We start from the raw sequence: 26,050 nt of genomic DNA on the forward strand, positions 1-26,050 counted from the left end.
TTTTTGCAATCTGAGCTTCTGGAGAGAGAGATGCCAACCACATTTTTGTGGGGCTTCGTGAAATGGCCTCATGTCCTCTCACTTCTAAGTACAGAGAGAAAGGGTGTGTGTGTGTGTGTGTGTGTGTGTCGGCATGTCGGCAGCCACATGCCATCTGGAAGTGAAAACGAGGAGGAGATTAAAAATAGTTCTGTTAAATGTGAAGGCTTTAAGAGGCAGAATCTAGCAGAGAAGGGAATAAAGGAGCTTTCACAGTAGCAGCAAGAGAGGGAGGTAGAGGAATAAGAACATTTTGGTGTGTGTTTTTTTATTTTAAAACACTTCTATCCCACTGTTCTTCCAAGCAATGGTGCAGTGAGCAGACCTCTTCGAAATGGAATTAAACCCATTTTCTGTGGCGTCCTGGGGTGCCTTGAAGGAAGCTCAGTTGAAAAGTGTCAGTGGATTCATCGGAAAAAAATCTGGTAACCTCACCCCAAATTCCATCTCTTCCGGTAGATCCTGCTAGATTTCTGGAAGGGCTTCTTGCATTGTGTGAAAGGCAGAGAAAGTTGGGGAAATGGAATAAATGGTTGTGTAGATGATCTAACTTAATTTGCACCTATCTCAACCAATCCCTGCTCCTGCCAACCTAGCAGTTCAAAAGGACGTCAAAGTGCAAGTAGATAAATAGGTACCACTCCGGTGGGAAGGTAAACGGCGTTTCTGTGTGCTGTTCTGGTTCGCCAGAAGCGGCTTAGTCCTGCTGGCCACATGACCCCCGGCCAGCCCCGAATAAACCCATTTGAATTATTTAATTTAATATATATCATTATCTAAATTTAATACATATCATTATCATCCCAGTCATGATGTATGGAAGTGAGAGCTGGACCATCAAGAAGGCTGATCGCCGAAGAATGGATGCTTTTGAATTCTGGTGCTGGAGGAGACTCTTGAGAGTCCCATGGACTGCAAGAAGATCCAACCTCTTCATTCGGAAGGAAATCAGTGCTCACTGGAAGGACAGATCCTGAAGCTGAGGCTCCAAGACTTTGGTCACCTCGGGAGAAGAGAAGACTCCCTGGAAAAGACCCTGATGTTGGGAAAGATGGAGGGCACAAGGAGAAGGGGACGACAGAGGACGAGATGGTTGGACAGTGTTCTCAAAGCTACTAGCATGAGTTTGACCAAACTGCGGGAGGCAGTGGAAGACATGAGTGCCTGGCATGGTCTGGTCCATGGGGTCACGAAGAGTCGGACACGACTAAATGACTAAACAACAACATCTAAAAGGGAGTGTGCGTGCTGTAAGACCATTAAGTTCAGACATTGAAAAGGACTTCGCGACACCCCTATGGGGCAAACATTGGCACCCTCCCTTAAATCACAGTGGTTGGGAGCTGTGCCAGGAGTTAGTGATATTTCTTGATGCGGGCAGAATGATATCTCGTCGAGTCAACAGAGACGGCGGCAGAGACAGGACACCTGTTCCGTGGGTGGCTCCATATTTCGCTCAGCACCCAGTGTTTTGTTGTTTTTTTGCTGCAGCCTTCTTCCTCTTCTCTGGAAGGAGACGAGCCTGGAAAAGCAACAACAATATTTTCTGGCCTTCTGGAATCAAAACCATTCTGTATGTACCAGCCTCCTAGTCCAATCTGGAGGCTCATAGAGGAAGGCAGGTTGAGGCGAATCAGAACCACGGAGAGCTCCAGCTGAGCCACTTGCACAAAGGCACCAAGGCAAGGGCCATTTTAGTGGTCCCTGCTATCATACTGGGTGCATCGTGGCAGTGGGGTAACACACCCAAGACCTCTTGGGGACCTCCTTTTTTTAAAAAAATAATATTTATTGAAGTTTCAAAAAAGTTACAAAAATGAAAAAAGAAGAGAGAAAGCAAAAAAATACAAAATACAGAAAAATAAAAACAATTAAAAACAAACCAATCTTTCCATATCTTGTCTTTCATTTACTTGTTTCCCTGACCTCCTCACACCTCCCTTTTTTGTATTCTAGTTCAATTAGTTATTTCAGCAAATCCTTTCCATTTTTGCTTTTATCTTAATAATTTATCTTAATATATTGTAAACTTTACATTCTCACCTGTTAACAATCCATTTTTACATACTCCTTTGTAACATTACTGCTAAAACCACATAACTTCATTCCAGCATCCTTCTAACATTCCTTAATTTTACAGTGTTTCTGTAAATAGTCTTTAAATTTCTTCCAATCTTCTTCCGCCGACTCTTCTCCCTGGTCTCGGATTCATTTCCGCCAGTTCCATGTACTCCATCACCTTCATCTGCCATTCTTCCCGGGTGGGTAGATCTTGTGTCTTCCAATACTCCCATCTCTTGCGGGGGTGCAATTAGTGCCAGCACCGTCCGTTAAGAGTTTGGGTGTAATCTTCGATACCTCCCTCTCCATGGAGGCGCAGATTGCAGCTATTACAAAGGCGGCATTTTTTCATCTCGGCCAAGCTAAGCAGTTGGCTCCTTACCTCTCTCGCCCTGACCTAGCCACTGTGATCCACGCGACGGTCACCTCCAGACTGGATTATTGTAACTCGCTCTACGTGGGGCTGCCCTTGACACTGACCCAAAAACTCCAGCGGGTGCAGAATGCCGCGGCGAGACTCCTTACGGGGTCTTCGCTGCGAGATCACATTCATCCGGTGCTATACCAGCTGCACTGGCTCCCGGTGGAGTACAGGATCAGGTTTAAGGTGCTGGTTTTAACCTTCAAAGCCCTATACGGCCTAGGACCCTCGTACCTACGGGACCGCCTCTCCTGGTATGCCCCACAGAGGAACTTACGGTCTTCAAACAAAAACACCTTGAAGGTCCCAGGCCACAGAGAGGTTAGGCTGGCTTCAACTAGAGCCAGGGCTTTTTCGGCTGCGGCTCCAACCTGGTGGAATGCTCTGTCACAAGAGACTAGGGCCCTGCAGGACTTGACATCTTTCCGAAGGGCCTGCAAGACAGAGCTGTTCCGCCAGGCCTTTGATTAGGGCGCAGCCTGACTCCCTCCTTTGGCAACCGTTACAAAACTTTATGGTTTCCATCAATCTTGATTTTAATTAATTTTTATAATGTTTTTATAATGTTGCACTATTTTGGTGTTGTTAGCCGCCCTGAGCCCGGCTTCGGCTGGGGAGGGCGGGATATAAATAAAATTTATTATTACTATTATTATTACTTTGCGATAAGTATTCTTGCTGCTGTTGTAGCATACATAAAAAAAGTTCTATCCTTCTTTAACACCAATTGGCCGACCATGCCCAGGAGAAAGGCCTCTGGTTTCTTCAGGAAGGTATATTTAAATACCTTTTTCATTTCATTATAGATCATCTCCCAGAAAGCCTTAATCCTTGGGCACGTCTACCAAAGGTGAAAGAATGTACCTTCAGTTTCTTTACATTTCCAACATTTATTATCGGGCAAATGATAGATTTTTGCAAGCTTGACTGGTGTCATGTACCACCTGTATATCATTTTCATAATATTCTCTCTTAAGGCATTACATGCCGTGAACTTCATACCTGTGGTCCATAACTGTTCCCAGTCAGCCAACATAATGTTATGTCCAACATCTTGTGCCCATTTTATCATAGCAGATTTCACCGTTTCATCCTGAGTGTTCCATTTCAACAGCAAGTTATACATCCTTGACAGAATCTTAGTTTTGGGATCTAACAGTTCTGTTTCCAATTTTGATTTTTCCACCTGGAAGCCAATTTTCTTGTCAGACCTCTTGGGGGGCTCCTGTTTCTATCTCAGGGGTCCTGTCCTACACCTGCCCACCATCACACTTCTGTCAGTTCAAGGCTGATGGAGTCTTAAGGGCTGGGAGTGGAAAGCTTTGCAAGCTGGTCTGTTCGGGTGGCTAAGGAGTTGCCCCACTAAGCTCAGCCTGCCTACAGCCAGCCACCCCACCTGTTGTAGTCTCATTGCTGAGCCACAAGTGCAGAGCTCAGAGACAGGAGACGCTGTGCTGGTCCTGTGGGATAACCGTGAGGCGAGGTCCGAGTCCAGTCTGAGGTCGAGGGTGCAGTATGGAGGCAGTCTGTCAAAGCTTGAAACTGGGTCCAAGGCAGGGAGTTGGGCGAGGTCAGGAGATCCAGCAGGACAGGGTGCAGGCAGGAACTGGCTACCAAGAACGTTGCTCCCGCAACATGGGACTGGGGCTGGCTGGCTTTTATCTGCCCCGAGGCATAGGGCGGCCCCGGTCCACAGGTGACTCGCCTCTCCTGGGCTGGAGGCGAGCCCTCCTCCTGCGGGAACTTAGTTCCCTCCGCCTCTCTGCCCTGAGCCTCTGCAGCCCAGGAGATGCTGGAGGGTCACCGGACCCAGAGGCAACCTCAGCTTCCTCTGACGGGGCTGAGAGTGGAGCACCTGCAGGCAATGGGTCCTCCATCACCTCAGGAGCCAGAGCAGACTCAGCTGGTGCCTGCACCTGAGGATCCAGCACAGGTGAGGACCCTTCAGGCTCAAGCCCCAGCCCCGGCTCAGCTGGTTCTGGAGGCAGGGAATCCTGTGCAGGCTGGGATTCCTCAGGTTCAGCCTCCGAGTCCAAATCCCAGGCCATCACAGTCCCTCTTGCAGGGAGGGAACTGCCAGAAGGCCCTTGGAGCTGGACCTCAGGCTGAACGATGGGGGTTGAGATGCTCCTTCAGGTATACTGGGCCATTTAGGGCTTTCAAGGTCTGAAAATAATAGCTGGCCCGGCATGAAAAGACCAGGAAAAGTTTCGGGGGGTTAAACACATACAGCCTGTTCAAGCTTTATATTATTTTATATTCGATTGGGAACTGCCAGAAGGCCCTCAGTGCTGGACATCAGTGTGCGGGCTGAATGATGGGGGTGGAGACGCTCCTTCAGGTATACTGGGCCATTTAGGGCTTTCAAGGTCAGCACCAACCCTTTGTTTTTTTTTTTTTTATAAATATTTTATTAGGTTTTTATTAAACAAATTTCCACTTTCAAATACATACTTCCATGAATCCAATGGACTTCCCCCATCTCCCGAGCACTGCATTCCCTGTGTAACCAAAACCTCAGCAATTTGTTGACTTGTTTTGTACATAACAATATATCTTCCATTTTATCGTGTTATCTGATGTAAACATTTCGATACAATTGCATTAATTTTTAATTTCCACACAATAAAAATATTTCGTTACCTCACTTCTGTCTTATAATGTCTTATTTATCAATTCAGAAATTTGCCGATACTGAAGCTATACCTTCCTAGAAAGGAGCATTTTTTAACATTCATACAACTTATAATGCTTTTTCAAATAGTCCTTAAAATTTTTCCAAACTTCCTCCGTTTCTTCTTCTCCCGAGTCTCGAATTCTGCCAGTCATTTCAGCCAACTCCATATAGTCCATCAGCTGCGTCTGCCATTCTTCCAATGTGGGTAGATTTTGTGTCTTCCAGTGCTTTGCCAACAGAATCCTCGCTGCTGTAGTAGCGTACATAAAGAAAGTTCTATCTTTCTTGACCATCCTCTGGTCTACCATGCTCAGAAGGAAGGCCTCCGGTTTCTTAGGTAAGGTGAATCTCAGCACCTTTTTTAGTTCATTATGTATCATTTCCCAGAAGGCCTTCACTTTCGGGCAGGTCCACCAGAGGTGTAAAAATGTCCCTTCCTCTTCCTTACATTTCCAGCATTTATTATCAGACAGGTGATATATCTTTGCAAGCTTGACTGGGGTCATGTACCACCGGTATATCATTTTCATAATGTTTTCCTTCAAGGCAGTACATGCCGTGAATTTCATTCCGGTGTTCCATAACCTTTCCCAGTCTTCAAACATAATGTTATGCCCCAAGTCCTGTGCCCACTTTATCATAGAGGATTTGACAATCTCATCCTGTGTGTTCCATTTAAGCAGCAAGTTATACATTCTCGAAATTAGCTTGGATTTTGGCTCAAGCAACTCTGTTTCTAGTTTCGATTTTTCCTCCTGAAAACCCACTTTTTTATCTGCTTTAAAAACTTCCTGGATTTGAGCATAATGCAACCAATCTCGCACCTTGTTTTTTAACTTTTCCATACTCTGTAACCTCCATTTATCTCCAATTTTTTCAATTATTTCCCAATATTTAGGCCAGTGGGCCTCCATATTGAGTCTTTTACGTGCTTTGGCCTCCATCGGTGAGAGCCACCTCGGAGTTTTACTCTCCAATAAGTCTTTATATTTTGACCAGACCATGAAAATTGCCCTTCTGACAATATGGTTTTTGAACAATTTATGAACTTTAACCTTGTCATACCACAAATATGCATGCCACCCAAAAGCATTATCAAATCCCTCCAGGTCAAGGACATCGGTGTTCTCCAATAGGATCCAATCCTTCAACCAGCAGAGGGCTGCTGCTTCGTAATATAACCTCAAGTCCGGCAGGGCAAACCCCCCTCTTTCTTTCGCATCTGTTAGTATTTTAAACTTTATTCGGGGCTTTTTGCCCTGCCAGACAAATTTAGATAAATCCCTCTGCCATTTTCCAAAACATTCCACCTTATCCACGATCTGGAGGGACTGAAACAAAAATAGCATTTTCGGCAATACATTCATCTTTATAGCAGCTATTCTGCCCAACAAGGAAAGTTTTAATCTTGACCATGTTTCCAGATCTCCTTTTATCTCTGACCAACATTTCTCATAGTTGTCCTTAAATAAATTCAAATTTTTGGAGGTCAAGTGCACCCCTAGGTACTTTACTTTTTTAACCACATTTAGTTCTGTTTCTTTTCTGAACTCCTCTATTTCAGTAGTTGTCAAGTTTTTTGCTAAAACTTTAGTTTTTTGTTTATTCAGCTTGAATCCCGCCACCCGACCAAAATCAGAAATTAATTCTAACGCTCTTTTAGTACTAGAGGCTGGCTCCTGTAATGTTAATACCAAGTCGTCTGCGAAAGCTTTCAGTTTATATTGTTTCTCTCCGACCACAATTCCCTGTGTCAACCGGTCGTTTCTAATCATGTTCAGTAGCACCTCCAGGACTGAAATAAACAGCAGAGGAGATAGAGGGCACCCCTGTCGTGTCCCTTTTTCAATTTTAAACTCCTCTGTCACCACGTTGTTTACTATCAATTTGGCCTTTTGTTCTGAATAAATTGCTTCTATTCCATTTTCAAACCCCCGCCCTACTCCCATCCTTTCCAAATTTTTCTTCATAAACAGCCAAGAAATGTTGTCAAAGGCCTTCTCCGCATCAATAAAAATCAACACCGCTCTTGTGTTTGAATTAATCTGTAAAAACTCCAAAATGTCAATGATGTTTCTTGTGTTGTCAAATAAATGCCTACCAGGGAGAAAGCCTGCTTGGTCCTTATGAATAACTTCATTTAAGACTTTCTTAAACCTACTTGCCAAAATGTCTGCAAAAATTTTATAATCCACATTTAGGAGTGAGATAGGACGGTAGTTTTTAAGTTGAGTTTTTTCAGATTCTAGTTTTGGGATCAACGTGATGAAGGCTTCTTTCCACGTTTCCGGTGCCTTCCTCCCCTCCATAATCTGGTTGCAAACTTCCAGCAATGGTTGTGTCAATGAGTCCTTCAGTACCTTATAATATTTGGAAGTAAGCCCATCAGGTCCCGGAGATTTGCCCAGTTGGAGGTTCTGAATGGCGCATTCAATTTCTTGGGTTGTAATATTACAGTTCAGGGTTGCTCTCATTTCCTGGGGTATTTTTTGTAATCCATTAGTTATAACAAATTGGTCCACCTCTGAGCTTTTTTGTGGCCTTTGAGAATAGAGTTCTTTAAAATATTTCTGGAAGGACCTTCTGATTTCATCGGGTTTCTGAACCATTCTCCCTTCAATCTCTAGATTTGTAACTGTGTTAAGTTTTTGTCTCTTTTTCAACTGCCAGGCTAACAATTTTCCACATTTGTTTGCAGATTCAAAGGATCTTTGTTTCATTTGTTTAATTTTCCATTCCACCTCTTGATTTATCAGTTTCGAATATTGTGCCTGGAAAAACTTCACTTCTCTCAATACTTCCTTCGATTTAGGCCTGGATCTCAGTTTTCTCTCTCCTTCTCTTATTTTCTCCAAGATCTTCTCCTTCTTTTCATTCCAGAGTCTTTTTTTAATCGTGTTCTGTTGTATTAGAAACCCTCTTATCACTGCTTTGCTTGCGTCCCAGATTATTCTTTTTTCCACATTTGTCTTTAAGTTTATTTCAAAATAGTCCTTTAGAACTTTTTGGGCCTTCTTAACAATCTCCTGATCTCTTAACAAGGCGTCATTCATTCTCCATCTGAACGATCCGGTTGTATTTAGTCTCAGTTCCATTCTCAAGGCATTGTGGTCGGAGCAGGTTTTTGGGCAGATTTCCACTTTTCTGGTCTTAGGTGCCAGCCCTCTAGTTATCCATATTTGGTCGATTCGCGTCCATGTCATATGGGCCTCGGAAAAGAAAGTTCCTTCTTTCCCTAGAGGGTTCTTGATCCTCCATATGTCAATCAAATCCAAATTGTCAGTCATTTCAAAAAAGGTTTTTGGAAGTCTGCCATCTTTCGTTATATTAGCACTTTGTGACTTATCCATATTCACTGAGGCGACACCGTTCATATCTCCCAACATGATAATGTTGTTATAGTCCAAATAGTCCAGCATAATCTCATGCAGCTTCTTAAAAAATTCCGATTTTCCATCATTTGGGGCGTAAATTCCCAGAATTAAAAACTTTTCTCCTTGTGTCTGGATTTCAATTGCCAAAATTCTGCCCTGTTCGTCTTTAAATACAAATTTTGGGGACAAGTTCTCCTTTGCATAAATCACCACTCCTCTTTTCTTAACTTTATCCGATGAAATAAATTCTTGGCCTAGCCTTTTATTGATTAGCACTTTTCTATGGAGTCTTGTCACATGTGTTTCTTGCAGGCAAATAATATCCAATTGTTCTTTTTTCAAAATATGAAATACTTTTCTGCGTTTTTCTGGAGAGTTCCCGCCATTTATATTCCAACTAAGAAGCTGTAGAGACATCCCGGTCTACTTCTTGGGTATCACAGTTGGGTATCTAATTTGTCGTCCTTTTCCGGAAGCTGTGGTGCCGGGCCGCCTCCAGATGGTATGGATCCTGGTGGTAATCCCGGTGGTGGAGGCCAAGAATCTGCGGCTCTCTTTTGGAGGTCCTCCTCGTTGTCGTGTAGGAACCTCTGGTGGTCTTCTGGCGTTTTGATTCTTACCTTCTTTCCTTTATAGGTAAATGACAGACCTTGAGGAAATTCCCACCTGTAAGGGATTGCGTTGTATCTTAACAATTGTTAAGATACAGCACCAACCCTTTGAATTGTGCTTGGAAACGTCCTGGGAGCCCATGTGGGTCTTTCAGGACCGGTGTTATGTGGTCTTTGTGGCCACTCCCAGTCACCAGTCTAGCTGCCGCATTCTGGATAAATTGGGGAGGCACCAGTGAAAGGCACCTATGAGGTTGCTGGCTGTGGTTCCATGGGCCTTGGTACTGTGAACTCTAGTTTATTCATTCATTCATGATTCCAATATTTCACCCTTCCTCCCATCCGGAGCTCAGAGTGGCTAACAGCTGACAGGTTCAACCATCATACGCAACAGCACATCGTTGAAACCACAAGCTCCTAACAGCAACAATTCGGCAGCGAATAATGTCAGGGAAAACCACAGCTAAAAATAGTTCTCCCTGCCCCCCCCCCTTTATACAAATGCCTGGCTAGTAAAAAATAATAATCATCTCTGGCTGCCGAGTGAGTCGCTTGGTCTAAGGTAGCACAATGGACAGCTCCCAAGGCAGCAAAGCGTTTCAGAACCATGGAGAGCTCTGAATGAGACACTTGTCTCTATCAAAACAACAACAACACCCAGCTGGAATTTGAACCCTGGTCTTCCACTCTACAACTGCCTCATTACATTAGCTGGGTTGCAAAAAAATAATAGTAATTCTTACTTCAGTGTAAAGATCACCACCAGCTGCTGCTGCTTCTTTTTTTAAAAAGGGAATCTTTTTATATATGTGTCCAAAAAAAATCAACTAGTTGCATTATATTGTGTGTTTTATTTCGTCGGTCCGAGACTGTAGTGGTTAATTCATTCAAAAGCGAGACGGAGTTGACAGCGTTCCAGAAGATGCGAGAGGAAAGAAAAAGCTGGTTCAAACCAGTTCTGAGCCATTCAGGAGCAGAGGAGTTCAAGTGCGAGAGAGAATCCATCTTCCCACATGTTCCCCTCATTGCCCAGAGGCTCCGCGGCAATGCAAAATGCAATGTCACTCTGACGGCTCAGAAGTAGGTCACCAGATTTCTGGGAGCGAGGGAAATGGATTTAACCCAGTCCCTTAGCCAGCCGAGAATTAGGGCAAATAAACAGAGGAAGGAAGAATTGCCGGGTTCCTTTAAGAGAGCGATGGGAAGAGTGCTGGGCCAATCAATTGTTCCACTTTCTTCTTCTTTTAATCTTCTATGAATGGGAGAAGGCGTCGCCTTCAAAACACATCAGAGAAAATGTTGGTGAAATTCTCAGGGCTTCAGGTTGTGCTGGGTGCTGCGAGTGCCCTTGCTTATACAGCCGTACCTCAGAAGTCGAACGGAATCCATTCCGGAAGTCTATTCAACTTCCAAAACGTTCGGAAACCAAAGCGCTTGGTCTAAGGTAGCACAATGGACAGCTCCCAAGGTAGCAAGGCAGGAGGAGCGTTTCAGCACCATGGAGAGTTCTGAGTGAGACACTTCGCTCTATCAAAAAAAAAAGATTCTACCTTAGAATGTGCTACCTTAGACCAAAGCTCCTTCAGCCAATCAGAAGAGCCCGACGTTCGGCTTCCAAAAATAGTTCGAAAACCGGAACACTCACTTCCGGGTTTTCGGCGTTTGGAAACCAAGGCATTTGAGAACCAACGTACCACAATAATAATAATAATAATAATAATAATAATAATAATAATAATAATAATTTATTTATATCCCGCCCTCCCCAGCCGAAGCCGGGCTCAGAGCGGCTAACAACAGTAAAATGATAAAAACATTCTAAAATCATTTCATTATAAAATTAATTCAAAACAGATTAATGGCAACCATTGAGCTAGAGTTCTGTGAGGATTGCCAAAGGAGGGAGTCAGGCTGTGCCCTGGCCAAAGGCCTGGTGGAACAGCTCTGTCTTGCAGGCCCTGCGGAAAGATGTCAAGTCCCGCAGGGCCCTAGTCTCTTGTGACAGAGCGTTCCACCAGATCGGGGCCACGGCCGAAAAAGCCCTGGCTCTGGTTGAGGCCAGCCTAACCTCTCTGTGGCCTTTGACCTCCAAGATGTTTTTGTTTGAAGACCGTAAGTTCCTCTGTGGGACATATCAGGAGAGGCAGTCCCATAGGTATACTGAATATACTTTGTGTATGGTTCTGTTTACACGGTCATGTGCTAGTTTGGACATATCTTTATGATAAATCAATTTTAAAATCAAGTGAAAGAAAAAGAGAGCACATATTGGATGGTACAACTAACCCTTCTGCTTTCTCCTTTTCCCTTCCAGTCAAGAAAGCCAAATTTGACGGCCCCCAAGGTGAGTCCTTCCTCTTCTCCTTGTTGTATCGGGGAGTCATGTGACTGTTGAGAATGACTAAACATTGCCCCCAGGGACGCGGGTGGTGCTGTGGTCTAAACCACAGAGCCTAGGACTTGCCGATCAGAAGGTTCAAATCCCCACAATGGATGGGGTGAGTTCCCGTTGCTCGGTCCCTGCTCCTGCCAACCTAGCAGTTCGAAAGCACCTCAAAGTGCAAGTAGATAAATAGGTACCGCTCCAGCGGGAAGGTAAACGGCATTTCCGTGCGCTGCTCTGGTTCGCCAGAAGCGGCTCAGTCCTGCTGGCCACATGACCCAGAAGCTGTACGCCGGCTCCCTCGGCCAGTAAAGCGAGATGAGCGCTGCAACCCCAGAGTTGGCCATGACTGGACCTAATGGTTAGGGCTCTCTTTACCTTTAACCATTGCCCCACGTTGAGAGCCTTGTTGCTGCGGCTTAGCAGCAACCAAACGTTGGCTCGTCCAAGCCAGGACGCAATATCAGAGGGGATTTCTGTCTTCCCATGTGCTTTCTTTGAGCAATAAGCTCTACCTTGTCAGAACAATCTACCCAGATCAGGGCCATCTTAAGCATATCTGGCGCTGTGGTGCAAAGATCCCTCAGGCCCTCCCCACTTTCCCACTGCTGGGGCTGTTTTTCATTCAGACAAAGGGCTATTCTCTGACAGACACCGGTTCTCTTCTCTCTCTCCACCTATCCTATTCTATGCCCCCCCCCCGTACAGAAAAATTCAACACGTACGTCACCCTCAAAGTCCAGAATGTGAAGAGCACGACGATAGCGGTGCGAGGAAACCTTCCGTGCTGGGAGCAAGACTTCATGTTGTAAGTGGAGCTGCTCTCTAGCGCTCATTTGGAACAAACAGCAATCTGGGTTTCTGGCTGTTTCTTGCTGTTGGTTCTGGTTTGGAGCTCAATAGTGGGTCTCCTTGAGAAAGGAGAGAGGAGAGTGTGGACAGGGAGCCCTCATTCTGCCTATTAAGTTTGCTTGGATAAATTCAATATTTGGAATGAGTTTATAGAAAACCCCTTGGGCTATTCATATTTACATCTGTATTAGGCTAATAATATCAATGTATGGGTTAAGGTATTTTCCGTGTGTGTTTTCTTTCTTTCTCTACACATTTTGTTGCCTTTTTATTTATATTTATATCACTTTATTTCTTTATCATTGAAAACTTTCCCATAAAATATGACTTTTAGAAGACATCTGAAGGTAGGTCTGTTTAGGGAAGTTTTCAATTGATGTTTTATTGTGATTTTAATATTCTGTTGTGAGCCCTTTAGAGGTTTTTCAACAAATTTGGTGAACTTTGCTAAAACTGTACCAGTTCATTTCAAGCAGCAGTGCCGAATTTATGTATAAGCTAAACAAGCTATAGCTTAGGGCCCCACTTTCTTGGGGGTCCCCAAAAAAAATTAAAGGGGAAAAAACCTACTAGATGTACATTTCCAAAATATAAGATAAAAAACAAATGAAATAAAACCTACATCCAGCAACTGTGTTTTGTGTTGTGTAGGCTCCTAGGATGTAAGTCATGGGCTCCGCCTGCTCCCTAAAATATCCCTGGTTTTCTCCTTTCTATATATAGGGTGCCTACATTCTGCATGGACTGGTTGCAGGGCAACATGGGCAAATGGCTTGAGATACCTATGAGGTCCATCAATTGCCATATAAGCATATATTCAACACAAAAGACAGCGACAATTTGTTGTTGACAAAGGGCAGCTGGATATAGAAAGGGCCCCATTACCTTCAGGAGCTGAGGGCCACATCAAACCTAAATCTGGCCCTGGAGAGGAGGTCGGGAAACCAGGGGCTTGTCCATATAAAGTACAGACACTCCTTTACCCTGGCCAGATTCAACGTTCTGCCCTCTGCCCTGCTGCTAGGCAGATATGAGGGCAAACCATATGAGTCACGTGTTTGCCCATGTGGCTCATCGGAAGTGGAAACAAGTCTGCATGTATTGCTGCACTGTAGTTACTATGAGGATCTACGCCTGACCTTTATTGCCCCAGTTCTACAAAAGCTTAAAAATGAACCAGAACTCCAACGTATGAGAGCCTTGGTAGAAGATAAGGTTCCTGAAATTACAATCAATGTTGCCAAATTCTGTGTAGCCGCTATTAGGCATAGGAAACAAGAGCTTTCCAATGTCAATATGCAGGCAAAGGCAAATACTTAATTTTATTTATGCTGTCTAATTCTAAATTGCTGTTATGGCCTGATCTGTTTTAAAACTGTCCTTTGTTTTTTCCGGTGTTATGCTTCGCTGACTAGCTGTACGAGTCAATCTGGTCTGTGACCGTTTAATAAAATTTGACTTTGACTTGTCCATATATTCTTAAGGCATTGGCCGTTCCTGAGAATGGGTGCTGTGCAATTAAAACTACATTTCTCTTGCAGCGAAATCAACCGCCTGGACCTCGGGCTGACAGTGGAAGTGTGGAACAAGGGTCTAATCTGGGACACGATGGTGGGGACCGTGTGGATTCCGCTAAGCACGATCCGGCAATCCAACGAGGTGCGTGGAAAGTGTGGGAATGTCCAGGGAGTCAGGAGAGGATATACTGTTTATTAATATCCTTCCTAGCTTGCGCTAGCAAGTTCCTTTACTTAGCAGAGTTTACATTCCCCTTTTAAACACACAGCGGATAACTGGTTGCAAGCTCGTGTGAGCCTCTCGCTATTAGGTTCCTGGTAAGTTCCCTTATGGGACATGGGTGGCGCTGTGGGTTAAACCACTGAGCCTAGGACTTGCCGATCAGAAGGTTGGCGGTTCGAATCCCTGCAATGACGGGGTGAGCTCCCGTTGCTCGGTCCCTGCTCATGCCCACTTAGCAGTTCGAAAGCACGTCAAAGTGCAAGTAGATAAATAGGTACCACTCCGGCGGGAAGGTAAACGGCGTTTCCGTGCGCTGCTCTGGTTCGCCCGAAGCGGCTTAGTCCTGCTGGCCACATGACCCAGAAGCTGTACGCCGGCTCCCTCAGCCAGTAAAGCGAGATGAGCGCCGCAACCCCAGAGTCGGCCACGACTGGACCTAATGGTCAGGGGTCCCTTTACCCGTTACCTTTAAGTTCCCTTATATCCCTCGTAAAAGAATAAACACGCCACAATCTTGTGTAAAGTATTATAAAAGAAGTTTACTCACATCATCAGTTCACAGTTGGATCCCTGAAGGCAGAATTGGTTACAAAGTATATACATGTGGATCTATCCAGTGTCCTCTGTTAGCCAAAAGCCAAAAGCAGAGCAATTCTAGCTAAAAAGCTGCTCCAACTACAGAGGAAGTCAAAGATAGAGAGAGATGGCTGTGTGCCTTGTCCTTTTGTTACCTGGACAGGTAAGGCCACGCCCACCTCTATTCACATGCAAAGGAAGGATGTCCCAGCCAGGAGGAAACAGGAAGTTTTTGACTGGCTGGACCAAACATTCCCCAGCATGGCCACTCTAGGAAAACAAGGAATGTTGCACTTGACTGCTACTTATGTACCACATCCCGCATTTTGCAATGGCTGGGCTAAATCCAGACCTCTTCCTTCCATCCCAGGAGGGTCCGGGGGAATGGCTGACTCTCGACTCCCATGTCATCATGACGGACAATGAGATCTCTGGGACCAAGGACCCAACTTTCCACCGCATCCTTTTGGACACTCGCTTTGAACTCCCGCTTGGTAGGGTTGTAAAGTGGTGTGTGTGTGTGTGTGCTTACCCCAATACAGTGGTCCCTTGGCTCTCAAACTTAATCCGTTCCGGAAGTCCATTCCAAAACCAAAGCGTTCCAAAACTGAGGCGTGCTTTCCCATAGAAAGTCACGCACAACGGATCAATCCGTTCCAGACTTTTAAAAACAAACCATAAAACAGCAATTTAACATGGATTTTACTATCTAGCGAGACCATTGATCCCTAAAACGAAAGCAATAAACAGTGTACTGCAGTCACATAATCAATCGGTAGCTAAACTTAGTTCCACACAGTCACAAAAACAAAAGAAAAAGAGCCACAAAAGCAAAAATGCTAAATAAATAGCAAAAACAGACAGACTTGGGTGTAATACTCAAAACGGAAGCGTAACACTCAAAACGGAGCATGTTTGGCTTCTGAAATTTTTTTGCAAACCGGAACACTTACTTCCGGGTTTGTAGTGTTTGGGTTCCAAGTTATTTGAGTCCCAAGGCGTTTGAGAACCAAGGGACCACTGTACTAGGGGTCTGCACGGCCTAGAGGTCATGCAAAGTTTGGGTTGGCCACTGAGGGATAGCTCAGTCGGCTGAGCATGCGGATCTAAACCTCAAGGTAGCGAGTTCAAGTCCCACCTTGGGCAAAAGTTTCCTGTAATAGCAGTGGGTTGGGCTGGATGAACCTAATGGTCCCATTCAACTCTATGATTCTAAGAGGATACTGGGATCGATGGGATCGATACTGTATTCTGCTCTGGTCAGACCTCACCTGGAGTACTGTGTCTAGTTCTGAGCACCACAGTTCAAGAAGGACACTGACAAACTGGAACGTGTCCAGAGGAGGGGCAACCAAAGTGGTCAAAGGCCTGGAAACGATGCCTTATGAGGAACGGCTAAGGGAGCTGGGCATGTTTAGCCTGGAGAAGAGGAGGTTAAGGGGGGATATGATAGCCATGTTCAAATATATAAAAGGATGTCACATAGAGGAGGGAGAAAGGTTGTTTTCTGCTGCTCCAGAGAAGCGGACACGGAGCAATGGATCCAAACTACAAGAAAGAAGATTCCACCTCAACATTAGGAAGAACTTCCTGACAGTAAGAGCTGTTTGACAGTGGAATTTGCTGCCAAGGAGTGGGGTGGAGTCTCCTTCTTTGGAGGTCTTTAAGCAGAGGCTTGACAACCATATGTCAGGAGTGCTCTGATGGGGTTTCCTGCTTGGCAGGGGGTTGGACTCGATGGCCCTTGGGGTCTCTTCCAACTCTATGATTCTATGATGGGGCTGTTTGGCTGATCCAGCACCCCTCTTCTTATGTTCTATATATGGTCCAGTCCAGGAAAGACGTGGTTTTTTTCTTCTTTTTAATTCCGTCAACTGAACTGCCTCCTATTCCACCCCTCTTTCCTGTGCAGATATACCTGAGGAGGAAGCACGCTACTGGGTCAAAGAACTTGAGAGGCTCAATGCGATGCGAGATCAGGATGATGTAAGTTCCTAAGAGGGTGTGTGTGTGTGTGTGTGTGTGTGTGTGTAACCTTGGTGCTGACCTTTAAAGCCCTAAATGGCCTCGGTCCAGTATATCTGAGGGAGCGTCTCCACCCCCATCGTTCTACCCGGACACTGAGGTCCAGCTCCGAGGGCCTTCTGACGGTTCCCTCCCTGTGAGAAGCCAAGTTACAGGGAACCAGGCAGAGGGTCTTCTCGGTAGTGGCACCCGCCCTGTGGAACGCCCTCCCAGCAGATGTCAAAGAGAACAACAACTACCAGACTTTTAGAAGATATCTGAAGGCAGCTCTGTTTAGGGAAGCTTTTAATGTTTGATCTATTACAGTATTTAAATATTTTGTTGGAAGCTGCCCAGAGTGGCTGGGGAAGCCCAGCGAGATGGGCGGGGTATAAATAATAAATTATTATTATTATTATTATTATTATTATTATTATTATTATTATTAGCCTTATCTGAAGCATGGATGCTTCCGGGCGGAGACTTGTTCATCCAGATTCTTTCCTGGCCTTTAGCATTCATGGTCTTCTTACTAGCATAGTTGTGTTTGTGTGTGTGTTTTTCCCTATGCAGACTAGACCTATTGAAATAAAGACATCTAAGTTAGCCATATGGGACGCGGGTGGCGCTGTGGGTTAAACCACAGAGCCTAGGACTTGCCGATCAGAAGGTCGGCGGTTCGAATCCCCGCAATGACGGGGTGAGCTCCCGTTGCTCGGTCCCTGCTCCTGCCAACCTAGCAGTTCGAAAGCACACCAGTGCAAGTAGATAAATAGGTTCTGCTCCAGCGGGAAGGTAAACGGCGTTTCTGTGCGCTGCTCTGGTTCGCCAGAAGCGGCTTAGTCCTGCTGGCCACATGACCCGGAAGCTGTACGCCGGCTCCCTTGGTCAGTAAAGCAAGATGAGCACCGCAACCCCAGAGTCGTCCGCAACTGGACCTAATGGTCAGGGGTCCCTTTACCTTTAAGTTAGCCATGCCCATTGATTTCAATGGGCACACCTTGTTAGCCTGAATAGGGGTAACATTGGAGCCAACCAATAGATTCAGAGGGTTAGCCTCCAACTATTTCCTGCTCAGGCTAGACCGAGGCTAGATCTAGTAAAGGTAAAGGGACCCCTGACCATTAGGTCCAGTCGTGGCCGACTCTGGGGTTGCGGCGCTCATCTTGCTTTACTGGCCGAGGGAGCCGGTGTCCAGCTTCCGGGTCATGTGGCCAGCAGGACTAAGCCGCTTCTGGCAAACCAGAGCAGCGCACGGAAATGCCGCTTACCTTCCCGCCGGAGAGGTACCTATTTATCTACTTGCACTCTGACATGTTTTTGAACTGCTAGGTTGGCAGGAGCAGGGACTGAGCAACGGGAGCTCACTCCGTGGCGGGGATTCGAACCGCCAACCTTCTGAACGGCAAGTCTTAGGCTCTGTGGTTTAACCCACAGCGCCACCCGCGTCCCTAATGTAGTTGAGTTCCCAGTTAATATTAAGAGACACAAAAACCTGGACGATTTCTGATGCAGACTGATTGGAAATCTAAATATGAGCAACTTCTGTTGCATTTTAATGACATATTGCTGTTATTTTTATTAGATGTTTTGTGATCGTGTTTTTTTTTAATACAGTGGTACCTTGGTTCTCAAAATTAATCCATTCCGGAAGTCCGTTCCAAAACCAAAGCGTTCCAAAACCAAGGCACGCTTTGCCATAGAAAGGAATGCAAAATGGATTAATCCGTTCCTGACTTTCAAAAACAACCCCTAAAACAGCAATTTAACATGAATTTTACTATCTAACGAGACCGTTGATCCATAAAATGAAAGCAATAGACAATGTGCTGCAGTCGCACAATCAATCCATCAGTAGCTGGACTTATTCCACACAGTCACAAAAACAAAAGTCGAAAGGCCGCAAAAACGAAAGCACAAAATAAATAGAAAAAACAGACAGACCTCAGCGTAATTCTCAAAATGGAAGTGTGGCACTCAAATTGTCAGCATTAACACTCAAAATTTTGCACGTTGGACTTCTGAAAAAAGTTCGCAAACCGGAACACTTCCTTCTGGGTTTGCAGCGTTTGGGTTCCCAGTTGTTTAAGAACCAAGGCGTTTGAGAACCAAGGGACCACTGTAACTGTCAAGTATTTTTTAAAAGGTATTTTAAGTTGTTCTCAGATTGACGCTGACTCTTCCCCTTCCCTCTTCTCTCCGCCTGCTCCCCCCTCTCTAAATTTTGGGGTTCCCGTTCCCGTTCTCGGGTTGACACAGGAGAAGCCACTTCCCGTACCCGGATCTCAGTGCTGTAAGTGTTTGCCTCGCTTGTGAATTTTAGGGAATTCGATCTCGCTTCCCCCATGGCCTAACCAGCTCCTGTCCCTCTGTGACCTGCTGGACTCCAGGTCCCAGCATCCTCGCTGGTGGCTGCAATGGATTCTGGGAGTTGGAGTCCAACAAGACACGTTCTGCACCCCTGACTCAGGCTATATCTATGAAGGTCTTTCCATGACTCTCCATCTCTGGTTTGGAAGGTACCTCGCTTGGAGGGCTTGGCCACCAAAAAGGGGGTCACCTGGTTGGCAGAAGTCCCACCCTTGCTTCTTGACCCTCCCCTCTGTGTCTCCCTTATCCCCATTTGTCCCCCCTCCCTGCTATGTCTCTCTCCCACCCTGCCCCACTTTTAAGTCTCAGGAAAGTTTCGAGTTTGGGAGCAAAGTACGTATTTTTCGCACTATAGGACGCACTTTTCCCCCTCCAAAAATGAAGGGGAAATGTGTGTGCGTCCTATGGAGTGAAGGCAGGCTCCTTGGCTTCAGCGATAGCAACGCAAAGCCTCCGAAGCGCAGAGGGAGATCTTCCCCCACGCTCCGGAGGCTTCAGGTTGCTTTCGCTGAAGCCGCCTGAAGCCGCCGGAGTGCAGGGAACTCCTGCTGCGCTCTGGGGGCTTCAGGCAGCTATCAGCAAGCCTTCGGAGCACAGCAGGAGTTCCCGCTGTGCTCCGAAGGCTTGCGGATAGCCGCCTGAAGCCTGGAGATCGAGAGGGGTCAGTGCACACTGATCCCTCTTGCTCTCCAGGCTTCGCTTTGCTGGAGAGGCGCTGCAGTTTTCCCTCTCTGCACAGCACCCCTTCAGCGAAGCGGGAGGAGAAATGGAAGGGGCTCCGTTTCTCCTCCCGCTTCGCTGAAGGGGCGCTGAGCAGAGAGGGGGAGAATTTTTTCCCCCTGTTCTCCCCCTCCTATGGTCCGTTCGTCCTATAGAGCGAAAAATACAGTACCTGGGCTAGGAACTGCTGTTCGGAGATCTGTTATAGGAAAATCCTTGGGCTTGCTTGTGATACGGAAAAATCTAGGTGCAAGGCTGTTCAGTCACCAAGCTCATCGGGCAGTGCCCTACGGAATAAAGGAAGAAGTCCAGCCACTAACTGGAGCAAATTAGCTGTAGACTAAAGTTTATTGCGCAACAGGTTCAAAGAGGAATTTTGAACCCCAAGGATGGGATGACGAGGACTTTTAAAACTTTCCCGCCATATCCCAGAATACAGTTCGTACAGCATCACTGCTGCATCACTGACATGTCACAAAAGGGGAGGGGTAGACATGGCATGTGGGTGGCGCTGTGGGTTAAACCACAGAGCCTAGGGCTTGCCGATCAGAAGGTCGGTGGTTCGAATCCCAGTGACGGGGTGAGTTCCCGTTGCTTGGTCCCTGCTCCTGCCCACCTAGCAGTTCAAAAGCACGTCAAAGTGCAAGTAGATAAATAGGTACCGCTCCGGCGGGAAGGTAAACAGCGTTTCCATGTGCTGCTCTGGTTCGCCAGAAGCAGCTTAGTCCTGCTGGCCACATGACCCGGAAGCTGTACGCCGGCTCCCTTGGCCAGTAAAGCGAGATGAGCGCCGCAACCCCAGAGTCGGCCACGATTGGACCTAATGGTCAGGGGTCCCTTTACCTTTAGACAGGGGTTACACTAGTTTAACCTTGGCAAACATGTCCAGACATGTCCTTGGTCCCTGTTCAGGGAAGTTTTTAAGGTATGACATATTAGTGTATTTTCGGTCTTTGTGGAAGCCTCCCAGAGTGGCTGGGGAAACCCAGCCAGATGGGCGGGGTACAAATAATAAATTATTATTATTAAGATTAGCATAAGCAGACATGTCAGGGCAAGACCCAGGTATAAGATGAGCATAGGCAAACACCTCTGAAGTCCCAACACCCAAAGTACAATAGAACTTCCTTTGCATGTCCAGCCCCTTGGCAAGCCTGGTGATGGGATTACGCTTTTCTTGGCCAACAATCAGCTCAGCAATTGTCACCTCTGGCAACTTCCTGGAGTCCTTTTTCAAGGGGGAAATAGCTTTGGAATGGAGGAAACTGGCAAAGGAGTTGATTTTGTATTACAGTGGTACCTCGCAAGATGGATGCCTCGGAAGACGAAAAACTCGCAAGACGAAAGAGTTTTTCGTTTTTTGAGTTGCTTCGCAAGACGATTTTCCCTATGGGCTTGCTTCGCAAGACGAAAACGTCTTGCGAGTTTGTTTCCTTTTTCTTAAAACCGCTTGAAGAGGTGCAGTTGCGACTGACTGTGCTTCGCAAGACGAAAAACCTCGCAAGACGAAAAGACTCGTGGAACGAATTAATTTCGTCTTGCGAGGCACCACTGTATTTTTAAAGCTAGGTAACTTCCCTGAGCTGTGAAGTTGAAAGGATACATTCAGGTATAATATTTGTAATTTCTGTAACACTTGAATTACCAAACAAAGACACCAGCCCGAATAGAGGAGCAAAACAGCAGCCACCAGGTCTGGTCTTTATTTTTAAGGACTGTTGCAGCAGGACTTCCACCTGTGGAAATGTTCAGGGATGCAGGAGAGGATATACTGTCTGATTATATCCTTATCCAACTTGTGTTAACAAGTTCCCCAATTTCAGCAGAGTAAAACATTCCCCTTTATTTTAAGTTTGCAACGGCGGCGTTTGCTCAGGCTCGCCAAAGCCTCTATAATAACTATTCTGGTAGTTTCCCCTTATTCCCTCATAAAACAGAAGAGACGACACAGTCTTTTACAAAAGTATTAAAAGAGTTTACTCACTCACATTCTGTTCACAATCAGATCCCAGAAGGCAGACTTAAGCTTAATGAAGTAACGTACATTTGGAATCTATCTTATAAGAAGATGGTCCCTTTGTTCTCTCTGGGCTGGGATCCAAGAGGGCACCTTTCGCTCAGTAGATGTTGTGTCTTTGATGCATGTAGTGAAAGAGAGAGAGATGGCTGCCCTGCCCTGTGCTTTTGTCATTACCTGCACAGGTGACGCCACACTCACCTCTGGTCACATGTAGAGGAAGTCTGTCCCAGCCTAAAAGGAAACAGGAAGTTTACCTGCTGGCTGGACAAACATCCCTCCCCATGTCAAAACATGCTCACTCTAGGGATGTTGTACTTGACTGCTGTTGTGTTTCACATCCCACACCACCCACCACATGGAAGAGGCAGGAAGCAGCCCACAACAAAAGATTGCTCCCATTTTTTATCAGTTTTACAGAGATACCTGTGATAAGAATTTTAAGCCAGTGTGGTGTAGTGGTTAAGAGCGGTGGACTCGTAATCTGGCGAACTGGATTCGCTTCCCCGCTCCTCCACATGCAGCTGCTGGGTGACCTTGGGCTAGTCACACTTCTCTGAAGTCTCTCAGCCCCACTCACCTCACAGAGTGCTTGTTGTGGGGGAGGAAGGCAAAGGAGAATGTGAGCCGCTTTGAGACTCCTTAAAAGGAGTGAAAGGCGGGATATCAAATCCAAACTCTTCTTCTTCTTCTTTTAAGGTACTTAGATATATTATAAATGTTCATAAATGTACCAACCAAGCATGTACATAGATCAACACAGCAAGACAGACCTGAAACCACTTTGACTCCCAAACTGACCAGATGTTTTCTCTGCAAGGAGGGAGGGAGGTGAGGGAACCTTCCCATTGTCTCAGGAATTGGGTAATCACCATCTCAAAGGAATGGGCAGACTACCAGGAAAGGCAATCAGATAAGGCCTTATCAGATAACCTGCCAGACAGGAGATAAACAAAGCACTCAGATTTCTGTTGTAGACCGCCTTTCTGTTTCCTAGATATGTTACTTGTATAATGCCCTCAAAGAAGGATTTAAATTCTTCTGGAATCGTCCAGTTAACTCTTCCTTTTGGGGCTGAAAGGTTACTGGCTTTATTTAGACTTGGCCTGTCTCTTAAAGGGACATGTCTTCTTGGTCTTCTTTTTTTTTTTCATAGGCAACTGGAATTATTTTGGCTGGAGAGATCAACAAAGTAAGTATATGACCACTTCTAGACCTCCGTACCCCCAATTTCTACCCATTTCGCTACACAGCCACTCTGGATGGCTCCCAACAGAATATTAAAAACATCAAACATTAAAAAACGTCCCTGCCTTCAGACGTCTTCTAAAAGTCAGATAGTTGTTTATTTCCTTCATTGGCTCCCGGAACAATTCCGAGCACAATTCAAAGGGTTGGTGCTGACCTTGAAAACCCTAAACGGCTCAGTAGACCTGAAGGAGCGTCTCCACCCTGGACACCTGGGTCCATCTCCCGCGGGCCTTCTCGGGGTTCCCTCCCTGTGAGAACTGAGGCTACAGAGAACCAGGCAGAGGGCCTTCTCGGTGGTGGCGCCCGCCCTGTGGAACGCCCTCCCATCAGATGTCAAGGAAACAAGCAACTATCTGACTTTTAGAAGACGTCTGAAGGCAGCCCTGTTCAGGGAAGTTTTTAATGTTTGATGTTTTTAATCTTCTGTTGGGAGCCACCCAGAGTGGCTGGGGTAACCCGGCCGGATGGGTAGGGTATAAATATTATTATATTATTATTAAGCAGATTGCAGATCGAGTTTTACCTCCCCAGAGCAGTGTGGGTTCGCCTTCCCCCATAATCAGGAAACTCCAGTTCCTTCTCATGTCTTATCTCCCTGTGACCCATCTTCCTCTCACTTCTCCATCCTCCTGGTAGCTAAGACGCAGGGTGCTCGTCCCCTGCCATGGGTGGCACAAACAAATTTGCGGACCAGCATTGCATGGGGGTTGGAATAGATGCCCTTTGGGTCCCTTCCAACTTTTGCTTCCGGGCGAAAAGGCCTCCAGTTCTCTGGGTTTCCCCATCGCTCCGTCCACCTCTCTCAGTGTCCTCCTTCGTTCTCTTCTGCCATCGACCAGTACCGTTGTTCTCCCCGAATCCCATCCCGCCCCCCAGTCGAGATGTTCCCCCCCCCTTCCTGAATCCTGACCTCCCCTCTCTAATGTCCCCAAGAAAACAAACAAACAAGGAAAGACAAATATGCAAAGGTGTGCATTTGCACGCACCTTAGATGTCCAGGCCTGAACACAATGATGGCCACCCCTTGATATGAGAACGGGCCTTTTCCTAACTTGTGAAATTGGGTGCTCCTCCTCCTTTCCAGAGGGACGCAGGTTGTGCTGAGGGTTAAACCATGGAGCCTACGACCTGCCGATCAGAAGGTCGGCGGTTCGAATCCCCACGACGGGGTGAGCTCCCGTCGCTCGGTCCCTGCTCCTGCCAACCTAGCAGTTCGAAAGCACACCAGTGCAAGTAGATAAATAGGTACCACTGCGGCGGGAAGGTCAACGGCGTTTCCGTGCGCTGCTCTGGTTCGCCAGAAGCGGCTTAGTCCTGCTGGCCACATGACCCGGAAGCTGTACGCCGGCTCCCTCAAAGTGAGATGAGCGCTGCAATCCCAGAGTCAGCCACGACTGGACCTAACGGTCAGGGGTCCCTTTACCTTTACCTTCTTCTCCAGATGATGACCCAGACAGCACCATGGATGACCGCGACAGCGACTACCGCAGCGAGACCAGCAACAGCATCCCGCCTCCTTTTTACACCACCTCCCAACCCAACGCTTCGGTCCACCAATACCCCATGAGGCACCAGCAGAGAGCAGGCCGGGACTCCTACCCCGATTCCATGCAGAGCTACGACATGGACTACTCTGACCATCGGCCCATGAGGTAGGCTGGACAGAAGATGGGGACCTTGCTGGGGAAAGGCGTGAGAAGCCTCCATGGGGCAGGGGTGGGGTGGGGTGGGCCTGATCCCAGCTGGGGAGCTTTGGCCAGAAGCGGGCACCAGGTTGTTGGAAGGGAAAGGTTGGAGTAGATCGGACCAAAGGTTGATCAAGCCCAGGGCTCTGTTTTAGGATGCAGGTAGATGGGCCCCACCACCAGAACGGAACCAAGCCTACGAAGAATGCTGCTATTTCTTCTTCTATGGAGATCCTTCTTCTTCCTCTTCCTCCTCCCTCTTCCTCCTCCTCCTCTTTCTTCTTCTTCTTCTTCTTCTTCTTCTTCTTCTTCTTCTTCTTCTTCTTCTTCTTCTTCAGCAATCCCTCGTAGCCGAGTAAGATTGTCTTCCATAAACAAGGTTTTAACAATGAATCCATAAGTGACTGGGGAGGCCAATTCTGGATCCACACGTCCTTCCACAGTGGGGACATTGGTTTCCAGGTCGGGAGTAGATCCTGGTGAGGGTTTGCCAAGCGTGCCTTTCTCTTAGCACATTTCTCCCTTGAGTCCTGAGTTCTTCAAAGCCTACTGGAAGGATTTTATTTTATTTTGTTTCGACTACGGCAGACCAGCAAGGCTACCTACCTGTAACTTCAAAGCCCATGACACCTTAGAAATGTAAAGGGACCCCTGACCATTAGGTCAAGTCGTGGCCGACTCTGGGGTTGCGGCGCTCATCTCGCTTTACTGGCCGAGGGAGCCGGCGTACAGCTTCCGTGTCATGTGGCCAGCAGGACTAAGCTGCTTCTGGCGAACCAGAGCAGCACACGGAAACCCCACTTACCTTCCCACCGGAGCAGTACCTATTTATCTACTTGCACTGGTACTTTCAAACTGCTAGGTGGGCAGGAGCAGGGACCGAGCAACGGGAGCTCACCCCGTCATTGCGGGGATTCGAACCACCGACCTTCTGATTGGCAATTCCTAGGCTTTGTGGTTTAACCCGCAGCGCCACCCATGTCCCTCCCATGACACTTTAAGCTCATAATAAAAAGGTAAAGGTACCCCAGACCGTTAGGAGAGATTCAGGAGGGACAAAAGGAAATCATTCTCTACGTGGAACAGAGTTCACCTGCGGAACTCACTGCCATGGGAAGAGGCCATTGTTGGCTTTTTGCCACGGTGCTGATCCCTCCGCTGTTGGGAGGGAGTAAATGCCCCCCGAATATCGCAAGTGGGGAGGGTGGGCTGTCACTCTCAGTGGGCACCCGGTTGGCCACTGCGAGACTAGATGGGCCTTTGCAGGTT

General features: G+C 46.7%; 1 protein-coding gene across 1 annotated transcript in view; it reads left to right on the top strand.

Moving 5' to 3' along the window:
* LOC309360683 (protein unc-13 homolog A) overlaps window positions 1-26,050 on the top strand; it is a 132,335-nt gene that overhangs the window by 11,523 nt on the left and 94,762 nt on the right. The window contains exons 2-9 of the mRNA XM_081895408.1: window positions 11,498-11,527; window positions 12,275-12,374; window positions 13,960-14,077; window positions 15,105-15,228; window positions 16,647-16,720; window positions 18,998-19,031; window positions 23,002-23,037; window positions 24,538-24,748. Coding sequence (XP_081751534.1) covers window positions 11,498-11,527; window positions 12,275-12,374; window positions 13,960-14,077; window positions 15,105-15,228; window positions 16,647-16,720; window positions 18,998-19,031; window positions 23,002-23,037; window positions 24,538-24,748 — 727 coding nt within the window. The remainder of the gene's footprint in view (window positions 1-11,497; window positions 11,528-12,274; window positions 12,375-13,959; window positions 14,078-15,104; window positions 15,229-16,646; window positions 16,721-18,997; window positions 19,032-23,001; window positions 23,038-24,537; window positions 24,749-26,050) is intronic.

The sequence above is a fragment of the Podarcis melisellensis genome (assembly GCF_964234715.1).
Source record: "Podarcis melisellensis genome assembly, chromosome: 18".
In the NCBI taxonomy this organism is placed as follows: Eukaryota; Metazoa; Chordata; class Lepidosauria; order Squamata; family Lacertidae; genus Podarcis; species Podarcis melisellensis.